The sequence below is a fragment of the Pelodiscus sinensis genome, chromosome 2 (assembly GCF_052426305.1).
Source record: "Pelodiscus sinensis isolate ZL-2025 chromosome 2, ASM5242630v1, whole genome shotgun sequence".
Taxonomy (NCBI): Eukaryota; Metazoa; Chordata; order Testudines; family Trionychidae; genus Pelodiscus; species Pelodiscus sinensis.
The window spans coordinates 196,822,195-196,848,099 of record NC_143053.1 but is presented as its reverse complement, the minus strand read 5'-3'; the positions used below and the strand labels follow the sequence as shown (position 1 = coordinate 196,848,099).

General features: G+C 42.8%; 1 protein-coding gene across 9 annotated transcripts in view; it reads right to left on the bottom strand.

The window, feature by feature from the left end:
• ANKRD28 (ankyrin repeat domain 28) overlaps positions 1-25,905 on the bottom strand; it is a 243,318-nt gene that overhangs the window by 118,816 nt on the left and 98,597 nt on the right. For all 9 annotated transcript variants that reach the window (XM_075922126.2, XM_075922123.2, XM_075922124.2 and 6 more), the window contains one exon: positions 613-691. In XM_075922126.2, the coding sequence (XP_075778241.2) occupies positions 613-691 (79 nt within the window). The remainder of the gene's footprint in view (positions 1-612; positions 692-25,905) is intronic.

The following is a 25,905-nucleotide window of genomic DNA, read 5'->3' as shown; positions in this document are numbered from 1 at the left end:
GAAATAATAAGTGACTTGTTCAAAGTCACAGCACATCAGTAGTGGTTGTGTTTTAAACACTAGAACATGCTGCTCACTACATGTATTCTGTACTGCAAGTGAAGTAGTAAACATGAACAATGATTTTTAAATTCCTATTTCATTTTCATCAGGCCTTAAAAATCTTGTATGTATATGGGCTAACAAAAGAACTAGAAAAATAATGTTCTTAATCTGAAGAATCATCAGCACTTTTGGATAACATTTTTAATGTTAACATCTTTAATGTTAACATCTAGATATTTTGTCTAAATTCACTATGTAAAAATTAAATATTTAGATATTACGTATGCTCCTTTAAGTATAGACTTAAGAACAAACTGAATTTGGTCATAAATTACTAACAAACAGTAGACATCACTGAGTGTTTACCATTAGAAGATACTTTCTATAGTAACTGCAAATTATTAAAACAGTGGTTTGAATTAAGGAGTCTGTAAACTGAAGTTCAAAAATCCTCAAATTTCAACTGATTTCTTGGCACATTAAATAGCTTGATAAAATTATGCACATTAGAAGTACATTTCATGTATTTATGCATAGATTTTTCTCATTAACATTAACAGAACATACCAGATAAAATAAGTAGTTCAATAATTTCTGCATCTCCGAGATAGGCAGCAGCATGTAAAGGTGTCCTCTTTTCATTATCCTGTGGTAAGAGGAGGGAAAAAGGATATTTTTTTAAAATTAGACATGTTTTACCATTCTGTTTGATTCATGAAAAGAATTAAACAAATATGATTCCATCGTCCAAATACTGTACATTTTAGGAAGCAGAGATATTAAACCAGAGAATCACTGAGTCTGTTAAGACTTATGTAGTGTGTAACAAATGTGCTCTCATTAAACAACAATGACAAACTTGTACAGGATGCCATATCTACTGGGCAAACCTAAGGATCAGGCTATAAATTAATGCAAATTCCAACTGTTTCTTTGGAGGAGGAAAGGTTTGGAAAAATGCAAAAGTGAGACTTTTCAAAGCAACTCAGAGAATGTTAGTACTATGAGTATCAACAAGTATGGTCTATGCTGTGTTACAAGTTGAAGGATACCAGGCTGTAAATCATTTTCATCATGATCACAAATTTAATTAAATGCAAAACTTGGAGGTTGGACATGACAAAAAATGAATTTCAAGTTTTCTGCTGATTTTAAACTTTCACAAATTTTTTTGATTACTGCATGTATACACAAAAAAGTCTGAGCGATGGATGTAATAGACAAACTGATTTCACACACAGAAAAGACAGTGCAGGAGACAAGTGGGACTTAGGTGCTTTCGGATTGTCTCAGACTGAAGATATAGTTTAGATGCCAAATGTGAGACATTAAAGAGGACAGCTGAGTTTGATTGGCTAGAACACTAAATTTTACAACACAAGCACAGATTATTTCTCAACTTTGGGAAATACAGTAATGAAATTTATGTGCATGAGTCCACAGAGAAAATGACAAGAGATAATTTTCTCATACTGACTATTAAAGGCTAACTGCAGGAAATTAAAAGCTAATATATCGCTTCTGCATGAAGCAGCAGAATTAGTTATACAAAAAACTAAAACAAAACAAAACTTTTCAGTAGAGCATTTAGATACATATTCTAAATGCTCATTGAAATATGTTCAGCTTTAGAACAAGTTACACACAAAATACTTTTGGATTCTTGGAATTTTTAAGTGAAGCCCTAAACATGCTTAAAGAGCAAGTGTATTTTTGTTTGTTTGGTTTTCCATGTAGGGGAGTGTACGAAAACACATCTAGCAGACTATAGAAAGAACATTTTATTATACTGGCCACTAAAACGTGTTTATTAAATTTAATGTTGCCATATTAGCTGTCATTTTACCATGTTAAAAAAAAACTTTTTTCACTCATGCAACAAAAAGGTAATTTTATTCATGATTTCAGATTAACGAATACTGGCATAAAGAGCAGCATTTTCTTTTTTTTTTAAACCTATATAACTTTTTTTTTTGCTTGTTTTCAAACACATTCTCTTTTCAAACTGAAGTAAATCCCTAAAGCAAATTCAATTTCTAATTTCACCCCTCATCCCCTAAACTAAGATATTGTCTTCATTGTCTTAAACTTTTAGGGTATGTCTAGACTACAGGGTTTTGTCGACAAAACTATACCTGCATCTACACTACCGCCGAGTTCTGTCAACAGTAAGTTGACAGAACGCGGCAGCTTTGTCGACAGCGGTAAACCTCATTTTACAAGGAATAACGCCTTTTGTCGACAGTTCTGTCGACAGAAGGCGCTATTGCATCCATACTACTTTTTCAAAAGACAGCGTCTAGACTCTGTTGAAAAAGTGGCTTGCTTTGTCGACAGAACTGGCTGTAGTCTAGACGCTCTTTGTCGACAGAGGCTTTGTCGACAGTATCTGTCGACAAAGCCTCTGTCGACAAAAGCCTGTAGTCTAGACGTACCCTCTGAGCTGCACGCGGGGGGGGGAGAAGGAAGGAAGGAAAATTTTTAGTGGAACCTTGAAAATCCCTGAACTTTGTTTACACTATGAGATAAGGTCAAATGTATTAAGGTCAATTTTTAGCATCTTATTTTGTAAAACTGAAGGTGCAGGTCCCCACTGTGCACAAGAATTCACCATAGTTTGAAGGAGCACACCCCTAGCAGGGTAGCTACTGTCAACTTTTAGAGAGATGCACTGTGGGTAGTTATCCCACAGTTCTTGCTACCTCTTTGCATTCTCTGTTATGCTACCAGTGCACACAGGGACCTAAACAGAGAATCAGCTGGTTCTGGGTACATGTAGTCAGCATTCCATAATGCACTCATATCCCTCAACCCCCACCTCACCCACATTTGAAAGCCATGGCAAACAGTATTTTCATGCCCTTTTATCTCCTGGTAAACCATGCAGATGTCATAGCAGGGTAAGCATGGAACCCGTTCAGCAACAAAGTATTATGGCAATCATATTAAGCATGGCGCACTTTACGCTGGAGTATTTCCAGAACATATCCAGGATCCACCAGAATAAGGACTATGGATATACTCTTCTGCAAAGAGGGAGGCTATGGATATACTCTTCTGCAAAGCACTTGGGTTGAGCGACTAACAAAATACTGCCAGTATTCAATCCTCTTGACACAATGGAATGCCAGTTCTGGTGACATGAGAAAAACACAGACTGGTGGGACTGCATAAGGCTATGAAATGATGAATAGTGGTTGCAAAACTTTTGCATGCCATAAAGCCACTTTCACAGAAGTTTGCAAAATTCTTCCATATTCAAGCGCAACAATACTAGAATGAACCCCACTCTAACAGTTGAGAAGTCTGTGGCAATAGCACTTTGGAAGCTTGCAATGTCAGACAGACATCAGTCAGTTAAAAATTAATTTGAAATGGATAAATAGTCAGTGGAGCTGCTGTGATCCAAATAGCCAAGGAAATCAATACCAGTCTGCTACAGAGGGTAGTGACTTATGGAACCGTGAAGAACATACAGGCAGTCCCCGGGTTACGTACAAGATAGGGACTGTAGGTTTGTTCTTAAGTTGAATCTGTATGTAAGTCGGAACTGGCGTCCAGATTCAGCCGCTGCTGAAACTGATCAGTTTCAACAGCGGCTGAATCTGGATGCCAGTTCTGACTTACATACAGATTCAACTTAAGAACCCCAGGCATCCCCAAGTCAGCTGCTGCTGAAACTGATCAGCGGCTGATTCCAGGAAGCCTAGCTTTTGCACTAGCTGCGCCCCCCCCCCCCCAGCAGACCAGGGAGACGTGGAGCAAAGCCGCGGAGGATGCCCGCAGTGGGACAGCCCAGACGTGCCGCGGCTGTCCCGCTGCGGGTGTCCTCCGAGGCTTTGCTCCCCGTCTCCCTGGTCTGCTGGTCAGACCAGGGAGACGCGGAGAAAAGCCGCGGAGGACGTCCGCAGCGGGATAGCCCAGGGCGCCGCGGCTGTCCCGCTGCAGGCTTCCTCCGCGGCTTTGCTCCGCATCTCCCTGGTCTGACCAGCAGACCAGGGAGACGGGAGCAGCTTTTCTCGCCCCGGAGGACACGGGCGGCGGGACCGCGGCTCATCTGGGCGTCCCCCGCTCCCGTCCTCCGGGGCGAGAAAAGCCCCGTTCGTAACTGCGGATCCGACATAAGTCGGATCCGCGTAACTCGGGGACTGCCTGTAGTGGATAGGGTTCCCTAACTGTGGTAGGGCTATAGAAGGAATACAGATCCCTATTTTGGCATCCAACTGCCTTGCCAAAGGGTACATAAATTGCAAGGGGAACTTTTTGATGGGTGTTGCAAGTTGTGGATCGCAATAGCCATTTTTATTAAAATCGACTTGGGATGGTCGGGCAAGGTGCATGGCATGCACATCTTTAGGAACTCCTGCCTCTTCAGAAAGCTTCAAGCTGGAACTTTCTTGCCAGACCAGAAAATTAACATTGGAGGCACTGAAATGTCAATAGTGATCTTTGGCAACCCAGCCTACCCCTTGCTCCTGTGGCTCATGAAGCCGTATACAGGCAACCTGGACCACATTAAGAAGTTCAACTACAGGCTAAGCAAGAACAGAATGGGGTAGAATGTGCTTTTGGGGTCTTAAAGGGAAGGTTTCACAGTTGACTGGCCAGGTTAGACCTCAGCAAAAGCAACATTCCCATTGCAGTGGCAAGACTTCTGTGTGCTCCATAATATCTATGAGAATAAGCGGGAAAGTTACATGACAGGGTGAGGGATAAGATAATATCTAGGTATCACAGTCCCTAGATAGTAATTTTGAGCTGTCAGACACCAGGGCAATAAGGAGCATGGTGAATCAGAGAAGCTTTGAAAAATAGCTTTATGAATGGCCAAACAGTGATATGAGAGTCATGCATGTTGCTCTTAAGGAGGTGTCCCTGCATTAAGTGTGCTTGCCTGTAAATCCCTCCTCCCTTTCAAAAAAAGCAAACAAGAGTCTGTTCAGAAATCATGCATTTTTATTTTGGGTACACAGCAGGGACAAAAAGCAATTCGGGGGGGGGGGGGTGTCAAGGAGCACAGTTGTGAGATGGACAGCCTTTTGCTTCATTCCTGCAGGTAACGTGCGAGGCTGCCTTTGACTTCCTTCCCACTCACCTTCTACAGCCCCTAAGAGAGGAGACTAGGGAACTTGGTGGGGAAGGAATGTGAGTCCACAAGGCCTGAAGGGGATGCCTGTACATGTGGCTGTCCTGGAAGGCCTCCATGCAGGTCATCCTATCCACCATGACAGTCAAGACTCGTTCCTTGTTCGTCACTTCAAGTTCCCTGCACACTTACTTAATGTAAGTAAGCAGACTGCATTTGCTCCTTGAACATGTCATCCCTAGTCCAGCTGCATCTTTGGATTTGTACTAGCTAGACAACTGGTGGAGCCGGGGAAAGTGTGCTGCATGCTCACTGTTGTACCCACTGTAATGAAAAAATGAAGGGTAGACTTTACAGAACAGACGTCGTTGAATGTAAACCTAATCTCTTAGCATAAAAGGAAGATCTGTCTAAAGACAACAGGGATGTGTCTTATTCAAGGCCAAAGTTACGATCTTAAGCACCCTCTATGCAGCATGTTCACCACAGAAGTCTTAGGGGAGCAGCTGGACTCTGGTAAGGACCAGATAGGGGCTCGAGCCTGTGGGGAGGAAGGAGTCTGGACATGGCAGCAAGGCAGGGGCTCATGCTGTGACCATGTGTTCAACACGCCTTTCCTTCCCTCCTTCCCCATTTGCCAGAAGAGTGCAACTTCCCCATACCATCCGCATGTTTCTGCAGGAAGGAAAAGAGGGTCCAGGTAGGAGCTCAAGCCATGCTTCATTGGGGATGACCAAATGGAGTTTTACTGCAGAGGCAGCAGCTAATAGCTTCCCCTACTTCATCCAGGTTGCCATGCATAATATCAGTCTTCTCCAAATCACAGAGTAATAAGGAGTGGATGCTGACTTTATGTGGCCAGAAATCTGAACTTTTGCTCCAATGATTGGTGTGCAACGATACCAGACCACTTACTACTGGCCTGGCGTGGAAAACTGTCCTACCATGGAGGACGGAATAAGGTAGGCCTCATGAGAAGGATAGAAAAGTTACTTACCTTTTGTAACTATTGTTCTTGGAGATGTGGTATTCACATCCATTACAGAGTGAGTGAGTGAGTGAGTGAGAGCACGTGCACACCATGTGCATGATCATCAGAAGACTTCTCTCTAGCAGTACCTGTCAAGTTGTCTGTGGACGCCCCCTGTGATGACACCTCATGACACCACATATGTACCCCTGCCAACCTGACTCCAGCTTCAGCAACTTCTTGCCAGAACAGTCCAACAGAGAGGAGGCAGGTGGGTCTGGAATGGACACATCTTGAAGAACAAGTTATAAAAGGTAAGTCGCTTTCTTTAAAAGTTAAGTTCTTTCTTCTTCGAGTGATTGCTCATGTGTATCCCAAAATGCGACTTACCGGCAGTTTGTATGGAGCAGGGGTTGGACCTCAACTCTTTGCTGAGTGCAGTACATCTCTACCAAACACTGCATCATCCCAGGACTGCTGTGTGAGGGCATAATGAGTCATGAAGGTGTGCACTGAGGACCACATAGCCACCCTGCAGATGTCCTATTCTGGGGGGAGGAAGGGTGTCTGATCTCCTTGTTCTGCTGAGGGCACCCCAGTGGCTCCAGCGGCTAGTCCTGGCCAGACTGAGGGAAATTCCTCTCTCTCTAGGGGACACTTGTGGGGCCAGGTCAGATTCACCTCTGGGAACCTGACTCAGCACACCGAAAGCTCTGTGGCTGTGGTGCCTTCAGAGCTGGGCAGTAAGGGTGGCTATCCCGCAAACTCTCTACAATAGTTATGTAACCGCTATGACCAACTTTTGGGTCAGGATGCCCCCAGTTACAACACAGTGAAATTTCAGGTGTAAACATCTGAAACTATTTTAAAAATATGATTACTATAAAATAGATCAAGACGGACCCTGAATTTATAAGGCTGTAATTATGACAGCTTGTCAGGACAAGAAACTGATTAGTCTGCCTTTACTGTCAAAATGAAAAGAAAACACAACAGTTTAAAGTAAATGTCATTAATGTAAACTATTTTATTAATAATATAGTTAAGGACAACATGTTTCTAAAAAAGGCAAAACAACATTTAATTGGCCTGTCCCTTAGATAAATTACTGTGGTAAACTGGATATATGATGTTCAGCCCATTTTTTCTATTTAAATAAATATATATTATTTAGCATGATGCTTAAAAACTTATTTGTGTACATTACCAATGTTTCCTTCATGAACTAGGACTGATGAAATAATGTGGTGCACTTAGCTCAGGGATAAATTTTCAAGAGTCTTGCACATAACTCAGAACTGCATGAAACATTGTTTTCTCTTTCCCTTTGAACCAAGTTATTTCCCCAAGACTTCTGTACAATCTCTCCACTTCCAAGTTTCCTGAGGAATTACCTGTCTCATCAATGTAACTCTCTAAGATGTTCCTATCTGCATTCTGGCAACACCAATCCATGATAAAGATGTCATGTCATCTCAGATTCTGTTCAGATAGTTTTTAATAGAGTGTTTCCAAAAAAGGGGAAAGAGCAGGATGGAGCTCTATGCCCTCCTTTCTTTTTTGCAGAAGCTTAAGGAGAGTTCTTCCACAGATTCCCTTCATTACTAGCTGGTGCTGTGCGAGTTCTCTTTCTGTTTCAATGTACTACAAGTGGGAAGTTTTAACCATTTTGCTGACTTGGACAGGATCACCATCCTGAAACTGGACAACTCCAAAACTAATTACACATACTGTTTATATGTATTTTGAAGTACAAAGTGCCCTGTGAATTTTACCTATTTATCCCAATGCATTTTCTAAGTATTAATACAACAACAACAGATATTTTATGATACTTATGTCGAAGTGGATAGCTCCTCAGAGACGGTACCCTTAGAACAAGTTAATATACTGTCTAGCACAGTGTTTCTCAACCTTTTTATTAAATAAAGTACTCCTTTAAAAAAATACCCCAGTACCTACAGTTTTCAGAGAACTTTTTTCTACCATTGCCACACATTCGTTTAAACAACTTAATCGTAGCCAGGCCGACGATGAAATTTTTGGGAGTAAAAAGAACAAAAATAATAAAGCACTGTTAAAACTTAACAAAAATTCACTCTTCTCCAAATTTCAGTTGTGTTGACGAACCCCCTCCCACCCCGACTTCTCTCGAGTACACCTAAAGGTACTCGTACTACTGGCTGAGAAACACTGGGCTAGCACAATACCCAATCCTAATGGCTGCTTCTGAAAGTTACTGAAATAAATTAAAAGTATCTTCCATACACCCTCCAAATAAATCAAGAACCTACTGAATCTGAACATTTGGAACTGCAACATTTGTTAAACTATGAATCCAATCATCTTCCCACTAAATCCTTGTCCACAAAATTTGTCTTTTTCTAATTTTAATTCCAAAAAGAGGAATTCTCCTCCCCTCCCAAAGTTAAAATTAAAATTTAAAAAGTAACAGTCACAAGAGAAAAATTCATGCAAGCTACATGGAAACTTTATAAAGACACCATACTACGGGCTCAAACTAAATGTATGCCAGCCACACTTATATAATTAAATCTATATCATTTCATCAAATTATATCATTAACCATTGGTGGGGGTAAGGTAGCTAGGGCAGGAGACTTTCTACTGCTATGAGGTCTCCGGATCCGGTGTCAGGGTCATGGGAGACGGAGCCACAGCATGTCTGGGAGCCAGATTCACGGTCGTTGCTGGCTGGATTCAGAATCTCGAGCCAGGTCTATGAGCTACCCGCCAGGGCCCAGGCTACCGTGGTATGGACAAGAGCTGGGGCTGGGATCTGGAACCGCAGGCTCTGCTGTGAGTGTATCTACTGAGACTGGAATCTATGGGGCTGGGATCTGGTACTGCTGCGGAATGGCCAGGTCCATCCTGCCTGCCTGCCATGCAGCCCCGCCTGCCTCTCTGACCTTATGAGATTCCTGCCAGCCAGCTCCAATTCCTGCCAGTCAGCTCCAATTACCAAGTAAGCATTCCGGTAAGCCTAATGTTTACTGGGTAACCAGTTAACTGATTAACCTTTTACATCCCCTACTGTGCATCATGGAGCATGGGTCACTTACTGATTGAAACTAGACTCTAGAGTAAATGATGGGATCTCTGTAACTTCAAGTCTTTACATCAAGATTTGAAACTTCAGTTATTGAGTCAGAAGTTATAGGAGTGGATGGGTGAAGTTCTATGGCAGAGATGGGCAAAGTTTTTTGGGTCAGGGGCCACTAACCCACAGAAAAATCAGTTGGGGGCCACACACAGAAAACCCCCATTGACGTAGCACTCAACTGAGAAGCAGAAAGACATTCATCATTCCCCTTGCACACCAGAACCTAGGGGGAACCAGCCTAGTAGATTGTGTGTGCTGGCTGGGACAGCGGGGATGGGGAGGTGGGGTAGGGCTCGAGCACCAGCACAGGCTCCCCAATGCAGGGGAGACCATGGGCCTCTGACCCTGGGCTAGAGGTTCTCCACCCCTGTTCTATGGCCTGCCACATGTAGGCTGTAAGACTACATAAGGATAGTCCCTCTGCGGTATAGTATATGGGTACAATGGCATCCAGCCCCAAAACAGTTCCTACCTCATCATGAGGTATCACTTTCAAATTAAGAAATGCTAAACAAACTACTACTAAAGAGACCAATTTCCTTAACTTTAAAAGCATACATCCAAAACGTAAAACAGATTAATTTTAAAACTATTAATTTGAGAGTTAGTGAAAACACTGTAAAAATCATTTTAAATTCAGCCCATGCTGAGTGTTTTTTTTTTTTAAAACTCTAGACTTGATCTCTTAGAAAAAGATGGCATCTTATTACACATCCTTAATTTAGCAGGTTACTGAACTCTCAACCTCACACTATAGAAAACATATTAGAAGTCCTGTTTGCTTAGGATACAAAAGACCCAATTCCAGAAAGTATAAACTTTCTTTATGAGGAAAAAGTATTTAATTTTACACTTTGCTATAGAGCTTATATATAAACTCCTAAAGGCCAAGAGCTATAAATAGACTCCACACTATTTTTTGGCCTAGCTGCTGCATACCTTATTTACTCACTGTCACAGGTCTGCACAGCAAGCAGAGTTTTCACATTTCTCTCAGTATTTTGAAATCCATCCTTCAAAAAGATAACAAGCTAAGTGCACCCTTTAGCTTCTGAAAGGACTAACTCTTTTTCAGAGTTGTTTCCATTCGATTTTCTCAAAGCTTCAAATAAGTCAAAATGTTTTCTTAAAATGGTATATGCTAACACTTTCTGCCCATGTATTTTTACTTCTATGCTCCCTGCACATTCTGTAATATTGGTACCATTTTGGCAGTCCTATCTTTAGAGGCCTGCAAATCCATGGATACCCGTGGGTGTCCACATCTGCGGATGTAGATATCTATGGCTCATTTTTGCAGATATGGATAAAAAAATTTTAACTAGAACCCTGAAAGTCTGCAGATATCCGCTTCATATCTGCAGGTATCCACATATGTGCAGGACCCTACCTATCTGATTGGGCTGCTACACAGTGCAAGTATGGCTCATCAAATATTCCTATCCTAGATGCCTTTCTGAAAACAGTTTATGCACAAGTTTAATTTTGCCCACATGAACAGTACCGTTGAATTGAAAGGAACACATCAAGGGAGTCAAGTTAAGCATATAACTGTAAATCTGCAGGATGGATGCCAAATCATTAAGGAGCTCTTGGAAACCATTCCATTTGGTTATTCCGGTGGTTCTCAAAGCATGCTTCATGACCATCTCTGCAGGTGGGCTGCGGGCTTGGGACTCCCCTCACTCCCACAGCAGGTGATGGGGGCATGGGGTCTGCAGGAGGCTGGAATGTCCCTGCAGCCCCTGGGAGGGTCAGCATAGGGGGTCTCCATATGCTGTCCTTGCCTGCAGATGTTGCTCCTGCAGCTCCCATTGATCAGTGATGGAGAGCTGTGGCCAGTGGAGGCTGTGGGATCAGGCCCTGTTGTGGATGAGGGGTGGTGGATGGAGCCACTGCTATGCATGCCCGATGCTTTCAGAGGTGGTGGGGGGTCAGGGCAGGAGCAGGCCTGCCTTGACTCTGCTGCTGACTGTACCACCTCCCTGCCAGACCCCAGACCCCCAGCCCACTCCTATATCCTCCCTCCCAACCAGACACCCACCCCCAGCCCACTCCTACACCCTACTTCCCACCCAACGCTTGCACTCCCCACCCCCTCCTGCACCCATTTTGTCATCATGGGAGGTTGGTTGGTGAAAAGGTTTGCATTGAGCGGGGTGGGCCACGGGCCAAGCAATTTGAGAACCACTTGGTTATTCAGTTCTCCCAAAAATGAGAATTTTGGCATTTTAGAGGTTTATTTTTTAAGTAAAAGGTTGGGGCTGCCTGCTAACACATGAAACAGAAGACTATAGGTACTCTCCACACTTTCTGAAGTTTGATTTGATCTTATAAGTCCAAACTTCTTTAGCAAGACTTCATCCAGCCCCACCCAGTACCAGCATCCTAGGACTGTTCACTTGCACAGAATTAAATACTGTATTGTAATCCTGAGGACTCAAAATACATCTCAAAATACCAAAACTGTCAGCAATATTTTATGCACCATCATTCCAAACAGAACACATTTTCAAAACAGATGTGGAAAATAGACATATTAACATCAACAAACTTCACATCAATTTTTTTAAATACAATTAATTGTTCGAAATGCTAATCTGAAACAGAGCAGAAAAAACCCAAGTTTAATAGAAAACAAATTGGTGGCAAATAATATATTCAAGAAATATACCTCTAGTAATAACACAAATTTTAAAAAAATGTTAAATAGAATACTCTTGTATTTACATAATGACAAGACCATGGATGTCAGAGACATTCCATTCCATTCCATAACATAAAACTGCCTGCACTTGTGCAGAGACTAGAATAGAGGATCCTAAATGTGTTGTCTTATTCTGAAGTCCATCTGGAATATATGTAGACATGCACAAAAGGAAAACATGCATAGTGTAAAGTCAGTATAGTACAGTTACTGTTTTTATTCCCTTAAGACAGCACACCACAATAGGTAAGGTATGTAGACCTCCATCCTAATTTAAATCCACCATATTATTTTCAGACCAGTGACACCTGTGTCCAAAAAATCTGTTTTTGTTGTCAAGGGCACAATTTTTTTTATTGGGCTTACTACTGCCAGAGCTAAAATCTACCCTTTATTAGACACTGGCATCTCACTAAAGATGGTCAGTGGGCAGGATGAAGAGTTTTTTTGTTTTGTTAATTATCTTAGACTTCCTAAAGTAAAATAAACTTCTTGCCTTGCATAAACTACAAACATATTACAATTATTTTATTTGAAATGAGGTCTACAGCTGCATACGTTCCGCTAGCTCTTATTCTTGTGGCAATGAGAAAAGTCATTCCAGTAACAAGACTTTGCACTGGTTCCAAGTTCTTACACATTGCAAAAAGAAAGATATATCTATTCCTGGATAGTCTGGTTAATGAAAGTGACAACGTCAGATGGGAGAAGCATCCATTAAGAGAACAGGAAAAAAAACGAGCATCCATTAAGAGAACAGGGGAAAAAAAACCTTAAACATTTGGCTAAACCCTCAGATATAAGGCTGTACTTCTACATAGAGAAAATAGGAAGTATGACAAGAGACCATTGTGGCTTAACCAGAAAATCTTCAATCATCTGAAACCAAGAGTCCTATAAAAAAGTGAAAACTAAGCAAATTACAAAGGATGAATATTAAAAAGGCCAAGGCACACAATGAGATTAAATCAGATAGAGATATAAGGTATAACAAAAAAGCTTTCATGGTAACTCTACATCCTTTACAAAAAGCATTGTGGATACTTCATAGGGTACAAAGGTGGCTGGAAGAGGACCCTAATCTGTAGGAAAAAAAGCTAATGATGAAAAAGTGGCATTAGATGAGAATGTGGAGCTCCCAGCAGGGTCACCCAGTGAGGCAGGCAGTAAGGAACTTTTAGCTACTCATGAGGTACCTTGCCAGTCTAAGCAATTGATCTTTGGGGAGCAGGAAATAAGATATAGGTTAAGTGGCTGTGGCTTGTGTAGTACACAGGTGGGTTTAGGGTATAGAAATTGGGGATATGGTTCCATGAGCAGGACATTTTCCAGTATAACTAACTGATAATTGATATGGTGGAGCAGAACGTTGATGCATGCCGAAATATCACAGGAATCCTCCAGAGAAGTCTCCAGGAAAGTTTCCTGGAGATACTTGTTAATCCTCTGCCACAGGTTCTGTTCCTTTCCCTCATTGTAGGGCACTCTACTATGGCATTCTGCAATCACTTGTGCAGGGACCAAAGGGCGCATACATGAGCTGCACAGAGAACAGGGAAGAAGCCACAAGCATGCAGTAGATGTACCTTTGTTTCCCTGCTTACCCTCAGCAGTAAAATATCTGTTAAAATGGTCCTGCCTGTGGAAAAGCATAGGGTAATATTAGAATCCTTAGAATGCTGCATTGAAGCCTTTGTGAAGACTATGATCCTTTGTCCACATGAAACAGCCTCCCATCCCGCCAACATTCACCATGATTTTGGGTGTTTGCAGAGACGTGTGCCTGGCAAAGATCAATAAGAAAGTGATTGCTATGTTGCAAAAAGTGCATAACTAAAATGTTTCAACACTATGCTTCAATTTAACAATCCCACTTCTTTGTATTATCCCGTGCTTCACTAGATGTGGCATTCAAGAACACCCTTTGCATTCCTGCCAACCTTCGCCACCAGATAAGAAAGCAGACAAAATGAAGCAAAGATGACAAGTCCTAGGTGGTACAGTGCTCCAGTGTAGAGAAAGGGGAATAAATGGAGTGATGGAAAGCCAAAAAGACAGGACAGAAGAAAGAATCATATGTTTGCCAGGAAAATAACTGAGTGGATGATTAAAATAATTAAGGATGTGAAAGGTTAACCAATAAGCATCACCGTTAATGGGTGATGCTTACCAGTTCCAATTAACCATTAACTGGTGGGGGCTGGAGCAGCTGCCCGCCTGCTGTGGGCAGGGGGCTACTCCAGTTGTCTGGAGCAGCCCCTGTCCAAAGTAAGCCTAGGCACCCTTCAGGTAGTAGCTGCTCCAGCCCGTCTGGTGCAGCCTCTGTCTGAGGGAAGCTCAGGCTTACTGCAGGTAGATGCCTGCGGCTGGGGAAGGGGAATTGCAGCAGCTTGGCCTCAGTGGACGGAAGTGGGTGCTGCTCCAGCCCTTCTAGGCTGGAGCGCCCTCCCCAGCTGCGGCCCCTTTAATTGGTTAATCAATTAAACATTTAAACAGTTAACCATTTAAACAGGTTTTTACATCCCTACAAATAATGGAGAACAAACAGAGATCCTCAAATATCAGAAGGGTAGCCATGTTAGTTTGTATTTGCAAGAACAACAACGAGTCCTGTGGCACCTTAAAGATTAACACATTTATTTGGACACAAAAGCTTTTGTGGGCAAAGTGTCAGATGCACCTGATGAAGTGGATTTTTGCCCACATAAATTTGTTAGTATTTAATAATGCTGAAGACTGAGCAGATGCAGGCTCAACCTCTACTGCAGCACATTCAAAATTCTTTACCATGCCCTCCCCTCCACCCAAACATTCCTTTCCTCTTCCAGGGACTCCTCAGTTTCCCCTTTACTCCACCCACTCGGACAACTTCACCAGGATAGGTGGATCTACAGACAAGTTGCGAAGATCTGCCTTTTCTCAGTTCCTCCTTTCCCAGCAAGCATCTGTGTGGTGATTTCAGTGTATAATGGTAAAATAATCTTTATTTTCTTTTCTACCAATTCAGATTGCAAGCACTATCAATACTGGGATATGCGGTCTTACATGGAATGTACCATTGAAGCACTTCTGACAGGTGCGTGTTGTCACTTTACTTCCTCAAAGTTACTCCTATCCATATCATGCAGAACGTTGGGCACCTGAGAGTCTTACTCTGCTAGGAACTTAACTGCACTGCCATGCATAATGCCTTCATGAGACGTAAAGCATAGGAGAGAAGTGCAGGATCTATCCCTTCTCACCGAAGATGCTATGGTGAACAGGAAAGAATGGCATTAAAAAAAAAAAGTTGTGAAAAAGCCAGAAGCCTTTGGAGGGCTGGGACAGAAAGCAATGCCTCATGGGACATTTAGCATGATCTCAAGATGTACCACAATCTGCTTCACTTTCTTACAATACCTAGTTGACAGAAAGTGTTGACCTGCACTATGAGATACAGACCCACAGTTCACTGCTCATACTGTTGATGATGGTGCCCCCAACATGGACATAATCTCTGAGAGGGAGCTAGTGTGAACAATGTATTCTGACTTATGTCAGCCTTTGTGTGGACATAAGTTTGGTTGATAAATCTGGTAGTGTAGACTAAGCTTTAGAGCAGTGTTTCCCAATTTTATGTGGCCAGGGAACCCTTTTAAACTCAAAAGAATTTTGAGGAACCCCTAACAACAGTCTAATATATGGAGCTGAAAAAGTAGACCACAAATAAGGAAGGATAATAAACAAATGCTAAACAGGGTTAGGAGATCAACATTTAGTTTAATTGCTCATATTTAAAAACATAAATCACATAATACTTATTTTTTTAAATCAAAATGTTACTGTACTGGAATTCTCTCGTGGAACCCTTATTTTCACTTCACAGAACCCTGGGATTCCGCGGAACACCATTTGGGAAACACTGGTCATAAGAGCCTGCTAAAATACATCCTAGAATACAAGGCATTGACTGAGGAGGTATCTGAGTCATTTACAATTAATGTCAAAACTCATGGAAGACAGGAGAGATTCCAGAGGCCTAAAAGAGGGCAAATACAGTGCCAATTTATGAAAACTGATATAAGGACATATTGGAAAATTTCAGACTAGTCACTTAACTTCACTACTAGGAAAGAATGGATCAAACAATTAAGCAACCCATTTGCAAACACAATCTATAAAAAGATGTCTCAGAATGGTCAACAGAGATTTGTCAAAGACAAAACATGTCAAACCAACCTAAACTTCTTTAATGGGGCAACAAGCCTTGTGGAAGGGAGCAAAGCAGAAGTGCTGTATCTTGATTTTAGTAAGTTTTTTTTTAAAAACCATTTTGCATGTCAGTCTCACAAACTTGGGAAATTCAGTCCACTATAAGGTGAATGCATAATTCATTAGAAAACCATCCAAGGATCAGTTTTGGGTCCAGTGGATTCATCTATAATTTTAAAATGACATACAGTTTACACCTGGGAAGGTTGCAAGTGCACTGAAGGATAGAATTAAAATTCAAAATCTGGACAAACTGGAAAATGATCTGAAGTGAATAGGATCAAATTCAATAAGGACAAATGCATAATTCTCCACTTAGGAAGGAATAATCAACTGCACAAATACAAAATGGGAGATGATTGTTTGAAAAGGAGTATTGCAGAAATAGATCTAGGGGTCATAGTGGATAACAAGCTAAATATCAGTCAACAGCATAACCCTGTTGCAAAAAAAAGCAAACATTCTGGGAAAAATAAGCAAGAATGTTGTAAGCAATACATAAGTAGTAGTTCTTCCTGTTTACTCTGTGAAAATGCCTCAAGTGGAGTATTGTGTTCGGTTCTAGGAAAGATGTGGAACAGATTGAAGAAAATCCAGAGGAGAGCAACAAAAACTATTAAAGGTCTAGAAAACCCTTTTATAATTTTCAGTATGTAAACGGCTGTTACGAAGAAGGTGAAAATTTGTTCTGGTTAACCGATGAGGAAAGGACATGAAGAGTGAGTAGTCGAGTACCTTAGCCTTATCAGGCAGTCAAGTACTCAACTACTCACTTATATCCCTAATCAAAACCATAGATCTTGAAGAAGAAGATACTTTGCACTTGTTCAAATTTTTTAGGAAAATGTTACTAAAAACGTACTTTCCTTGCTATTATATTTAAGAGATATGGAAAGGAATTTTGTCATAGAATCATAGGGTTGGAAGAGACCTCAGGAGGTCATCGAGTCCAGCCCCCTATCCAAAGCAGGACCAATCCCAACTAAATCATCCCAGCCAGGGCTTTGTCCTTTCTATCCCAGCTTCTTTACTGATTAATCCTGCAAGGAAGACAAATCTAAATTTATAATCAAGACATTTTGGAGGGAAATTATTGATATCAGAATTTCAGTCCTATGACTTCACATTCCATATTTTGGATTCCACAGAGAAAGAGTGAAGCTTCTTTACCCGCTTTAGTAACCTGCAAAAAACTGCAATGAAAACATGTAAACTTCACAATGAAGGGAATTAATGACACCTCACACTGTCTATTTAAGAGCTTCAGAGGGGGAGCCGAGTTTGTTGTTTTTTCCAACTACAGACTAATAGTCTTGCAGCACCTTAAAGACTTACAAAACATGTAGACGGTATCATGAGCTTTCATGAGCACAACCAACTTCATCTAAAAGCTCATGATTCTATCTACATGTTTTGTTAGTCTTTAAGCTGCTGCAAGACTATTTGTTGTTTTTTTAAGTTTGTCTATTTAAGAACAATTCTAGAATCTTGAGCAGACAGCTAGTTAAACTACAAAAATGCCTTTTTTTTTTTTTGCACACCAGATCTGGGATAGAATTTACAGCAGCTAATGCAAGCCATACTGCCCTCCTCAAAAACAACAAAATACAACTTAAAGCAGAGCTTCCTAGAGTCAGCAAAGACAGATGATGCCATTAAGTGGAACCTTGCTATGTCATCAGTGTAATTTACCGTGGCAGCTTTTGGATATTATTATAAACTAGCCTATTAGCCTGTCATAAGACAGGATTTTCAGATCTCTACTCCACATCTGTCTTCTCTCCTGAGCCTCCGGTCTCTCGCTCCATCTCTCCTCCTCCTGCCTCCCCCTCTCAGCTCTCCTCCACCTCCTGCCTCTCTCTTTCTCTTCTCCTCCCTCTCCTGCCTCTCACTTGGGGGACCGCGAAGCCCGAACAGCCATTTGGGCTCTGCACTCCCCATGCTGCATGGGGAGCGTGGAGCCCAAACGGTCACTTGCGGCACTTGCTCCCACGTGGCGGCCTGGCTAAGTGGCGCAGAAGTCAGCCTAGTGCCACGGCGGGAGGCGAAAGGGGCAGGGCGATGATGTTCACAGCCGGGGGGGGGGGGCGCGGAGGTGACCTGGAGCCGCTGTCATGCATCACCGCCCCACCCCCCTTCCCTTTCCACCACGGTGCTCAGCTGACTTCTGCGCCGCTCAGCCGGGCCGCCGCAGGGGAGCAAGCGGCGCAAGCGGCCGTTTGGGCCCCACACTCCCCATGCAGCACAGGCTGCCCAGAGGGAACAGCCAGCATTTTAGCGTTACAGATTCTCAGACACTGGACTACTATATATATGATTGGAGGTATAACAATCCTAAAATGCAGCTGATAAACGCTTATGTATCTCTTTCATACATTAGAGATAATCTATTATTCGCATCTGCGCAAGTACGAAAAATCTTTTTGCAATTAAAGAATTAGACCAGTGAATAAGCTGACTACACAGTTCTGTATTTCAGTAACCTGAAAAAGGCCTCTACTAGAGACTGGCACTATGTATCTATGTTTCAGTGAGGCAAAGAGAGAACTTATTTCCAGAGTCACATTACAAAAAGTAAGTAAATAGGATAGCTGAGTATTCATTGCAGAGGATTTGCTTGAATAAACACACTAATGAAAAGAACCAGAAAGTCCACAAGTTTATTTAAATGACACAAACTGTAATAATTATACTACTGAAGCTAGGGGTTCTCAAACTTTGTAAGTTGCTCACGATCCCCCTCTAACTTGCTGCAACCCCTCTCTATATTGCTCACGACCCCCCCCCCCCCGGAGGGGGAGGGGGGAATGTCAGGATCCAGTTGTTTGAGAAATGCGGTATTAAGCCAATTCTTTTCTCAGAAGCCAGTTTAAAACATGTTGTGGTTCCCTAAAAGTTCTATTAATTATTCAAGGGAGAGCTAAGCCCTCAAAGTTCATGTAATCAGACTTCAGACTCATAGGATTGAACCTGCCTCCTTCTATGTTGCATAGTACATTCTCTTATTGAAACAAACTAGTGGTCCAGTATCCTATCCTGGTAATAAGCCAATACCAGATGCTTCAGAAGAAAAAGATAAGAAACCATGCCCTGGGAAATTACACAACAGCCTGCCTCTATGGTAAGCTTCTTCCTAACTGACTCAGGTAGAAGTTCTCATCTTGGGAAGCATGAAAATTAATATCTTCCAAAAAGAGGTTACTCACCTTAGCAGTAATTGACATTCTTTGAGATGAGCATCCCTGTGGGTGCTTCACAGCAGGTGTCGGTGCATCCCAATGCCGTTGCCCAGAGTCTTCACAGAAGTGTCTGGAGGGTGGGAGGGAGGAAGGGGCATGCATGTCCCTCATGTCACAACTGTGCATGCGCGGACCCCCTCCCTTCAGTTTCTTCTCTACCCAGAAAGCCGGCCTATGTAAGATTTCTAAAGTAGAGGGAAGGCAGGGTATGAGCATGCATACAGACACTCATCTCAAAGAATGTCAGTTACTGATAAGATGAGTAACCTTCTCTTCAAGAGAGATATCTTTATGGGTACTCCACTGCAGGTGACTATAGAGCATTATGTCCTATGGAGGTAGGGACTTCAGATCTGGTAAGCATGATAACATAGCCTTAGCCACTGTAGTTGTTGATAGAAGGCCTTGAGAAAGTGCATGCAGTTTGGCAAATTTCTGATAGGAGTTCCATGTGACTGCTGCACGTATATCCACAATGGAAACCTTGCGAAGGTAATCCAGTGATGTGGCCACCACTCTGGTGGAGGTGGAGTGAGTGCGTATTGAGGGAAGTGGAATTATTTGGTTGTGTTCGTAACAATCTGATGCAGTCTGAAATCCAATGAGCCTGCCTTGGGGGATGATTAATCGCCTTTCCCTTGTTATATTCTTGTAATGAAACAGAGTTTTGGTGATGATCTGAAGGATATGTAAAAAGGATAGTAACCTGCGGACATCAAGCATGTGCATCTTTCTTTCAAATTGACTAGCATGGAGTTTGGGGGGGGGAAAAATATGTGACAATGATTAATATGAAAGGACGACGGTATCTTGGGCAAGAATTTGGGATGGGTACAGAGGGCTACTTTATCCTTAAAAAAAGATGTATATCAGGGGTCATACATTAGTGCTGCTATTTCTCCCACACACTGGGACGAGGTAACAGCCACTATGAAGGCAGTCTCCTTTAACACGTAAAGTAGGGAGCATGTGGCTATGGGTTCGAAAGGCTGTTTGGTGAGTGCATTGAGGAGCAACTGTAAATCCCATGGTTCAGTTGTTGGAGCTTTGTCAGGGTACAGGACCTGGAAATCCTTAAGGGAACCGTTTTATCACTGGGTGAGCAAAGATGGTAGTGTCAGCAATTTTGATATGGAAGGATATTGTTGCATAAAAAAGCCTCCGCTTGAGCTCACTAGATTTATATACATGGATTTTCTAAAGCTACACCAAACCGTAAGGTCTAAGGTTTTAAACTAACTTATTATGATCCTTGTCAATCTTTGCAATCTGTGTAACTCTCAAACTTACTGTAAACTACAACTTTGTAATCTTTGTAACATGCAGCCACCTTGCTTGTAACTTTCCCTAAGTTGCATTCTCCCGAGTGAATGGAAAGACAGTGAGAGAGTGTGTTTGAAGAAGACTGGGAACAATGGAGCACATTTCAGTGAGTCATCACAATATGGCCATGCTGCTTGCTGGATAAAGGGAAGTCTGGGCATGCTCCCTGGTGACGAGGTGAATGGGTCACAGGAGCCATTCAGACACTTTATAAAGAGAAGGAGCACATGTAAGACTTTTTCCTTCCCCTGCTCCTGAGAAGCTCCGCTCCAGTCTCTCTCTCTCTCTCCTGACCAGCTTCCCCAGCCATGATGAGCAGACAGACCCTCCAGGATCCACATGCCTTGGCTCCGTCTGCAACCCATATGTCTGTGTAAGTGTGAGAGTGCCTGAGGGCAGGAACAAATGGCTGTGAATAAGTGAGTGAATGGAGGGGTGTGCTTGCTTGCTTGCTTGCTTGCCTGCCTGCCTGCGTGTGTGTGTGTGTGTGTTGTGTGAGAGAGAGAGAGAGAGAGAGAGAGAGAGTTCTATCTTCTTTAGCTTAAACCTTTGGTGGCTGCTTTCTCCTCTTTAGTTCTATCTAGTGGAAATAAACCCATACTAGTGTAACCCTGGTGGTCCCCAATGAGAATATTTTTAAGGTAACAGATATAATCACTGCCAGGTGGACCTTGACAGAACTCATTGATAGATGAGATTGTTTCAACTGGAGGAGTTATTGGAGGATGAAAGGTAATGGTGCCACTTTGGGTGGGATGCTTCATGATGTGGTCCAGTGGACAAATTGTGCCCATTTGTGGGCATATTTTTCGAGTGGACTTGACTCTGCTATGTAGTACAAAGCAGACCCGTGAAGAGCTTCAAAATGATCTCACAAAACTAAGTGACTGGGCAACAAAATGGCAAATTGATTTTAATATTGATAAATGCAAAGTAATGCACATTGGGAAATATAATCCCAACTACACACACAAAATAATGGGGACTAATTTAGCTATTACCACTCAGACACCTTGGGATCACTGTGGATAGTTCTCGGTGCACTCAATGTGCAGAGGCAGTCAAAAAAAGCAAACAACGTTAGGAATAAATTTAAAAAAGGGATAGAGAGGAAGACAATATCTTACTGCCTCTGTAGCAGGGTTCAAAAAAAGAACTACCGGTAGATAAATTCATGTAGGATACATCCGTTAATGACTATCAGCCAGGCTGGGTAAGGACGGTATCCCCTAGCCTCTGTTTGTCAAAGGCAGGGAATGGGTGACGGAGTGATCAATGGATGATTCCCAGTTCTGCTCATTCCCTCTAGGGGACCTGGCATAGCCACTGTCAGCAGACAGGATACTGGGCTAGATGGACCTTTGGCCTGACCCATTATGGCTTCTTATTTTCTTACGTAGTTGCATGTTCTGTACTTGTTTGGTGCACTTGTTCTCTAGCCCTGAGAACCATCTAGGTACCAGGATTTGAGGTGAAGCCAGGGTAAGTGGGATGTTGAATTGGAAGCCCCGGTTGGTTTACAAGGTCTTAAGTTCTGAAGTAAAGTAATTGGGCCATCCTTCTGAGAAAGAGGAACCATGGCTGCCTGGGCCAGGGATGAGCTATGAGAATGACCCTTGCTCTGTCTGACCTTATTTTGTGTATGGTTTTGTTGAGAAGTGGTATGGGGAGCAAGGTGTACACAGATGGCAGCTCCAGTTAAATATCAGGGCATCCCCCAGAGATCCTTTGCCCATGCTTGCTCTGGAGCAAAAGAAGGGGCATATTTTGTTGTTGCTTGTGGCAAAAAGGTCTATCAGTAGACCTTCCAATGATGGAAGATTGTTGACAGTACACGGTCATTCATCTGCCACTTATGTTCTTGAGGTAAGGCTCTGCTGAGAGTGCTTGCGGTGGTGTTGAGAATGCCCAGATGGTAGCAGACACTTATAGTAATCCCATGTTTGAGGAACCAGTTCCAGTGGGTAACAGCCTCTGTACAGAGAGCATGGGTATGTGCACCTCCCTGCTGATTTCTATAAAACATGCATGTGATGTTGGTGTAGACTCTCACATGTCTGCCCGAAAATGCTGGAAGACAATGGCATGCGAGTCAGATGGTTCTGAGCTCAATAACATTTATATCCACCATAGTATTGCATCTTTCACCTTTACAGGGATGGAAAGAGTCTTGGTGAATGGGTGGATGTTTCATTTGTGTACTTTTCTAAGCCATCCCTGGAGCCAATGCATGAAAAGGCATGTGTTTGGTACTACAGGATTACATGATACCTTGTGTCCCAACAGTTGTGGGCTGTGACTCGAGACATGACCTGTAGTTTGATGACTAGGTCCCTGATTCTTTCAAACCTGTCAGTTGGTAGGGAAGCTATGGCTGGTTTTGCGTTTAATTATGCTCCTATGAACTGTATGACTGCGATAGTGTGAGCACTGATTTTTGTCTTATTTATTAAACGGACCCAGAGAGTAGAAGCCTGCAATGACCAGTGAAGTAGTGCAATGGGAGTTTGTTTCAGATTTTGCCTTGATCAAGCAATCGTCCAGCTAAGGAAAGATGATAACGTCTTGCTTCCTTAGGTAGGTGGTGACTATTGCCAGTATTTTGGAAAAGACTATTGGTGCCATGGAGAGTCCAAATGGCAGGACCATGTACTGGTAGTGGTCAGGACCTAGGACAAAGGAGAGGAAGAATCTATGAGCGGGATGAATCATTATGTGAAAATAAACGTCCTGCAAGTCAAGACATGAAAACCAATCTCCTTGTTCCAGTGCCGGGATGATAGTGGCTAGTGTTGCCATCTTGAGTCTTTGCCTTTTTACATATTTGTTGAGGGCTCAGATCTAGAACTAGACACCGACCCTCATTCTTTTTCTGTGAGAGAAAGTAATGTGAATAAAACCCTCTTCCCCTGCATTTACGATGGATGGGTTTTCTGGTGCCTTGCTAAAGGACATGTTCAATCTCCTGATTCAGCATAAGATTGTAAGCATAGTCACTGAAGAAGGACAGAGTGGGTAGTTGGGAAGAAGGGACTGAAGTAAAGGGGATGGTATATCCTGACCAGATTATTTGGAAAACCCAACTGTCAGATGTTATAGACTGCCATCTGATGTAAAAAGGTAGGAGACAATTATTGAATGGTTTATAACAAGTGTGGCTCTAGAGTCTTTCATAGAATGATCGATCTCATTGAACTTGGTGGAGAAGAGTTTCTCACCCTCAAATGGGAAGTTTTCAACAGTCAATTGTATCTCACAGGGAAAGGCTGCGGAGTTGAAACAAGGCTCGTCTCACGACAACTGCATTGGCAGTGAATCTTGTAGCCGTGTCTGCAGCATCAAGAGCTCCCTGCAGGGCTGTTCTGATAGTGTGGCCTTTCATGACCACCACCTTAAATTGCTTTTTTTCCCCCTTCTTTCTTCTTCCGGTATACAATCAAAGGTATTAAACTTGGATAGTTGTTGAAATCATATTTACGGAGTGACACCACACAGTTCGCTACTCTAAATTGCAGGGTGGATGATGTGCATACTTTCTTCCCAAATAGGTCCAGTCTCTTGCTACTTTTATTGGCTGGGGTAGAATGAGGTTGCTGTCGCTTAATCCTCTGGTGGGCCATTTCCACCACCAAAGATTCGGGAGGTGGGTGGGTAAAGAGAAATTCAGAGCTCTTGGGAGGGACATAATGCTTCCTCTCCTGCCATTTACAAGTGGGCAGAATGGCAGCCTGAGTCTGCCATATACCCTCTGCAGGGTCCATGATCACCAGGTATATAGGTAGGGTGATTTTCGCCCAAGTGGCTGTTTGGAGAATGTTGGTGAGTTCATGTTCAGTCTCTGACACATCCTCCATGGTGATGTTAAGGTTGGATGCCACTTTTAAAAAGGTCTTGAAATGTAGTAAAATCGTCTGATGCCTTTGTTGGTGGTGGTGGCGGCATCACTGCCTCATCGGGGGATGATGATGAGTTTGTATCAGGCGATGTATCCAGTCCTGATAACCAAGATAGTAGTTCCTGTGCCTCCTCTTCCATTCGTTGTGGTGATGGAGATTGTGGTCGTGAGGAGGGAGCAAATCATATGTTCTACTTCTTAGTATGCTTCTTCCTATAGTTGTAGGCCCATGGGCTCAAGTACTGCTAATGCATCGAATATGGCATGGATGGCAGAAGCCTGGTGGGAGTGTGAAAGGGGGAGGTCTCAAACTGGCATGAGCAGATGGGTAAGGAGACCTAAGTGGCAGGTGACAGCTGGGGTGAGAAAGTTATGTCCCCATCATCATCATTAGATAGATCAGTAGGCAACATGTGGTATTTCAGTACCACTGTACCGGGTGACATATTGGTACTGAGGAAAGGAGAACTGAATGTGGAGGAGACAAGGAAGTCCCTTTGATGTAGATACCTCAGTGCTGGGGTAGATGGTGCCATTGTTGTCTGCACCATAACCAGTACCAAAGCCAATGTTGTCATTGTACGTGCCAAGATTTGCGCTGGTGCTGTGGTGGATATGGTGCCAACAGATGTTACCACAGTGCCGGCATCCAGTGCAGATGGTTGCTGCAGTGTGCCCTGCCAACAGTTCTGTGCACTGGAGTCGTGATTGCTTAGTACGTGTTGGCGCCTAAGCTGTGTGAGGCAGGCACGCTCAGGCCTGTGCCTCAGCACTGAGTTCTGTGCACACCGTGCTTGTTAATATTGAGACTGATGCCAAAGATGCCCGGCATGTCATGCATACTCAGACACGGTGCCATTTTGGCCCTCAGTGCCGATTTCACACTTGTGTGTCATTTCAGTGACTGCGCCTTATCAGGCACGAATGAGGCATTTCCAGCCAACTAAGTACCTGGGTCAGAGGCTGGGTGTTGGGATTTCTTCAGCATGATCATTCTTAGGTGGCAGTCTCTATCTTTGTGGGTTCGCACTTTCAGTTTAGCGCAATGGTGGCAATCCTGCTGGACATGAGATTCCCCCAGGCATCTAACACATTGAGTGCCTGTCAAATGCAGGCATGGCACCATTGCAGCCAGAGGAATGTTTAAAACCCAGTGAACCCAGCACAGTTAACTAAAACTTAGATAGTCCAACAACAAACAGGGGAAGAAACTTCGGGGAGGAACTTTTTTTTTTATTATTTAAAGGAGAGAGAACTTGAATCGAA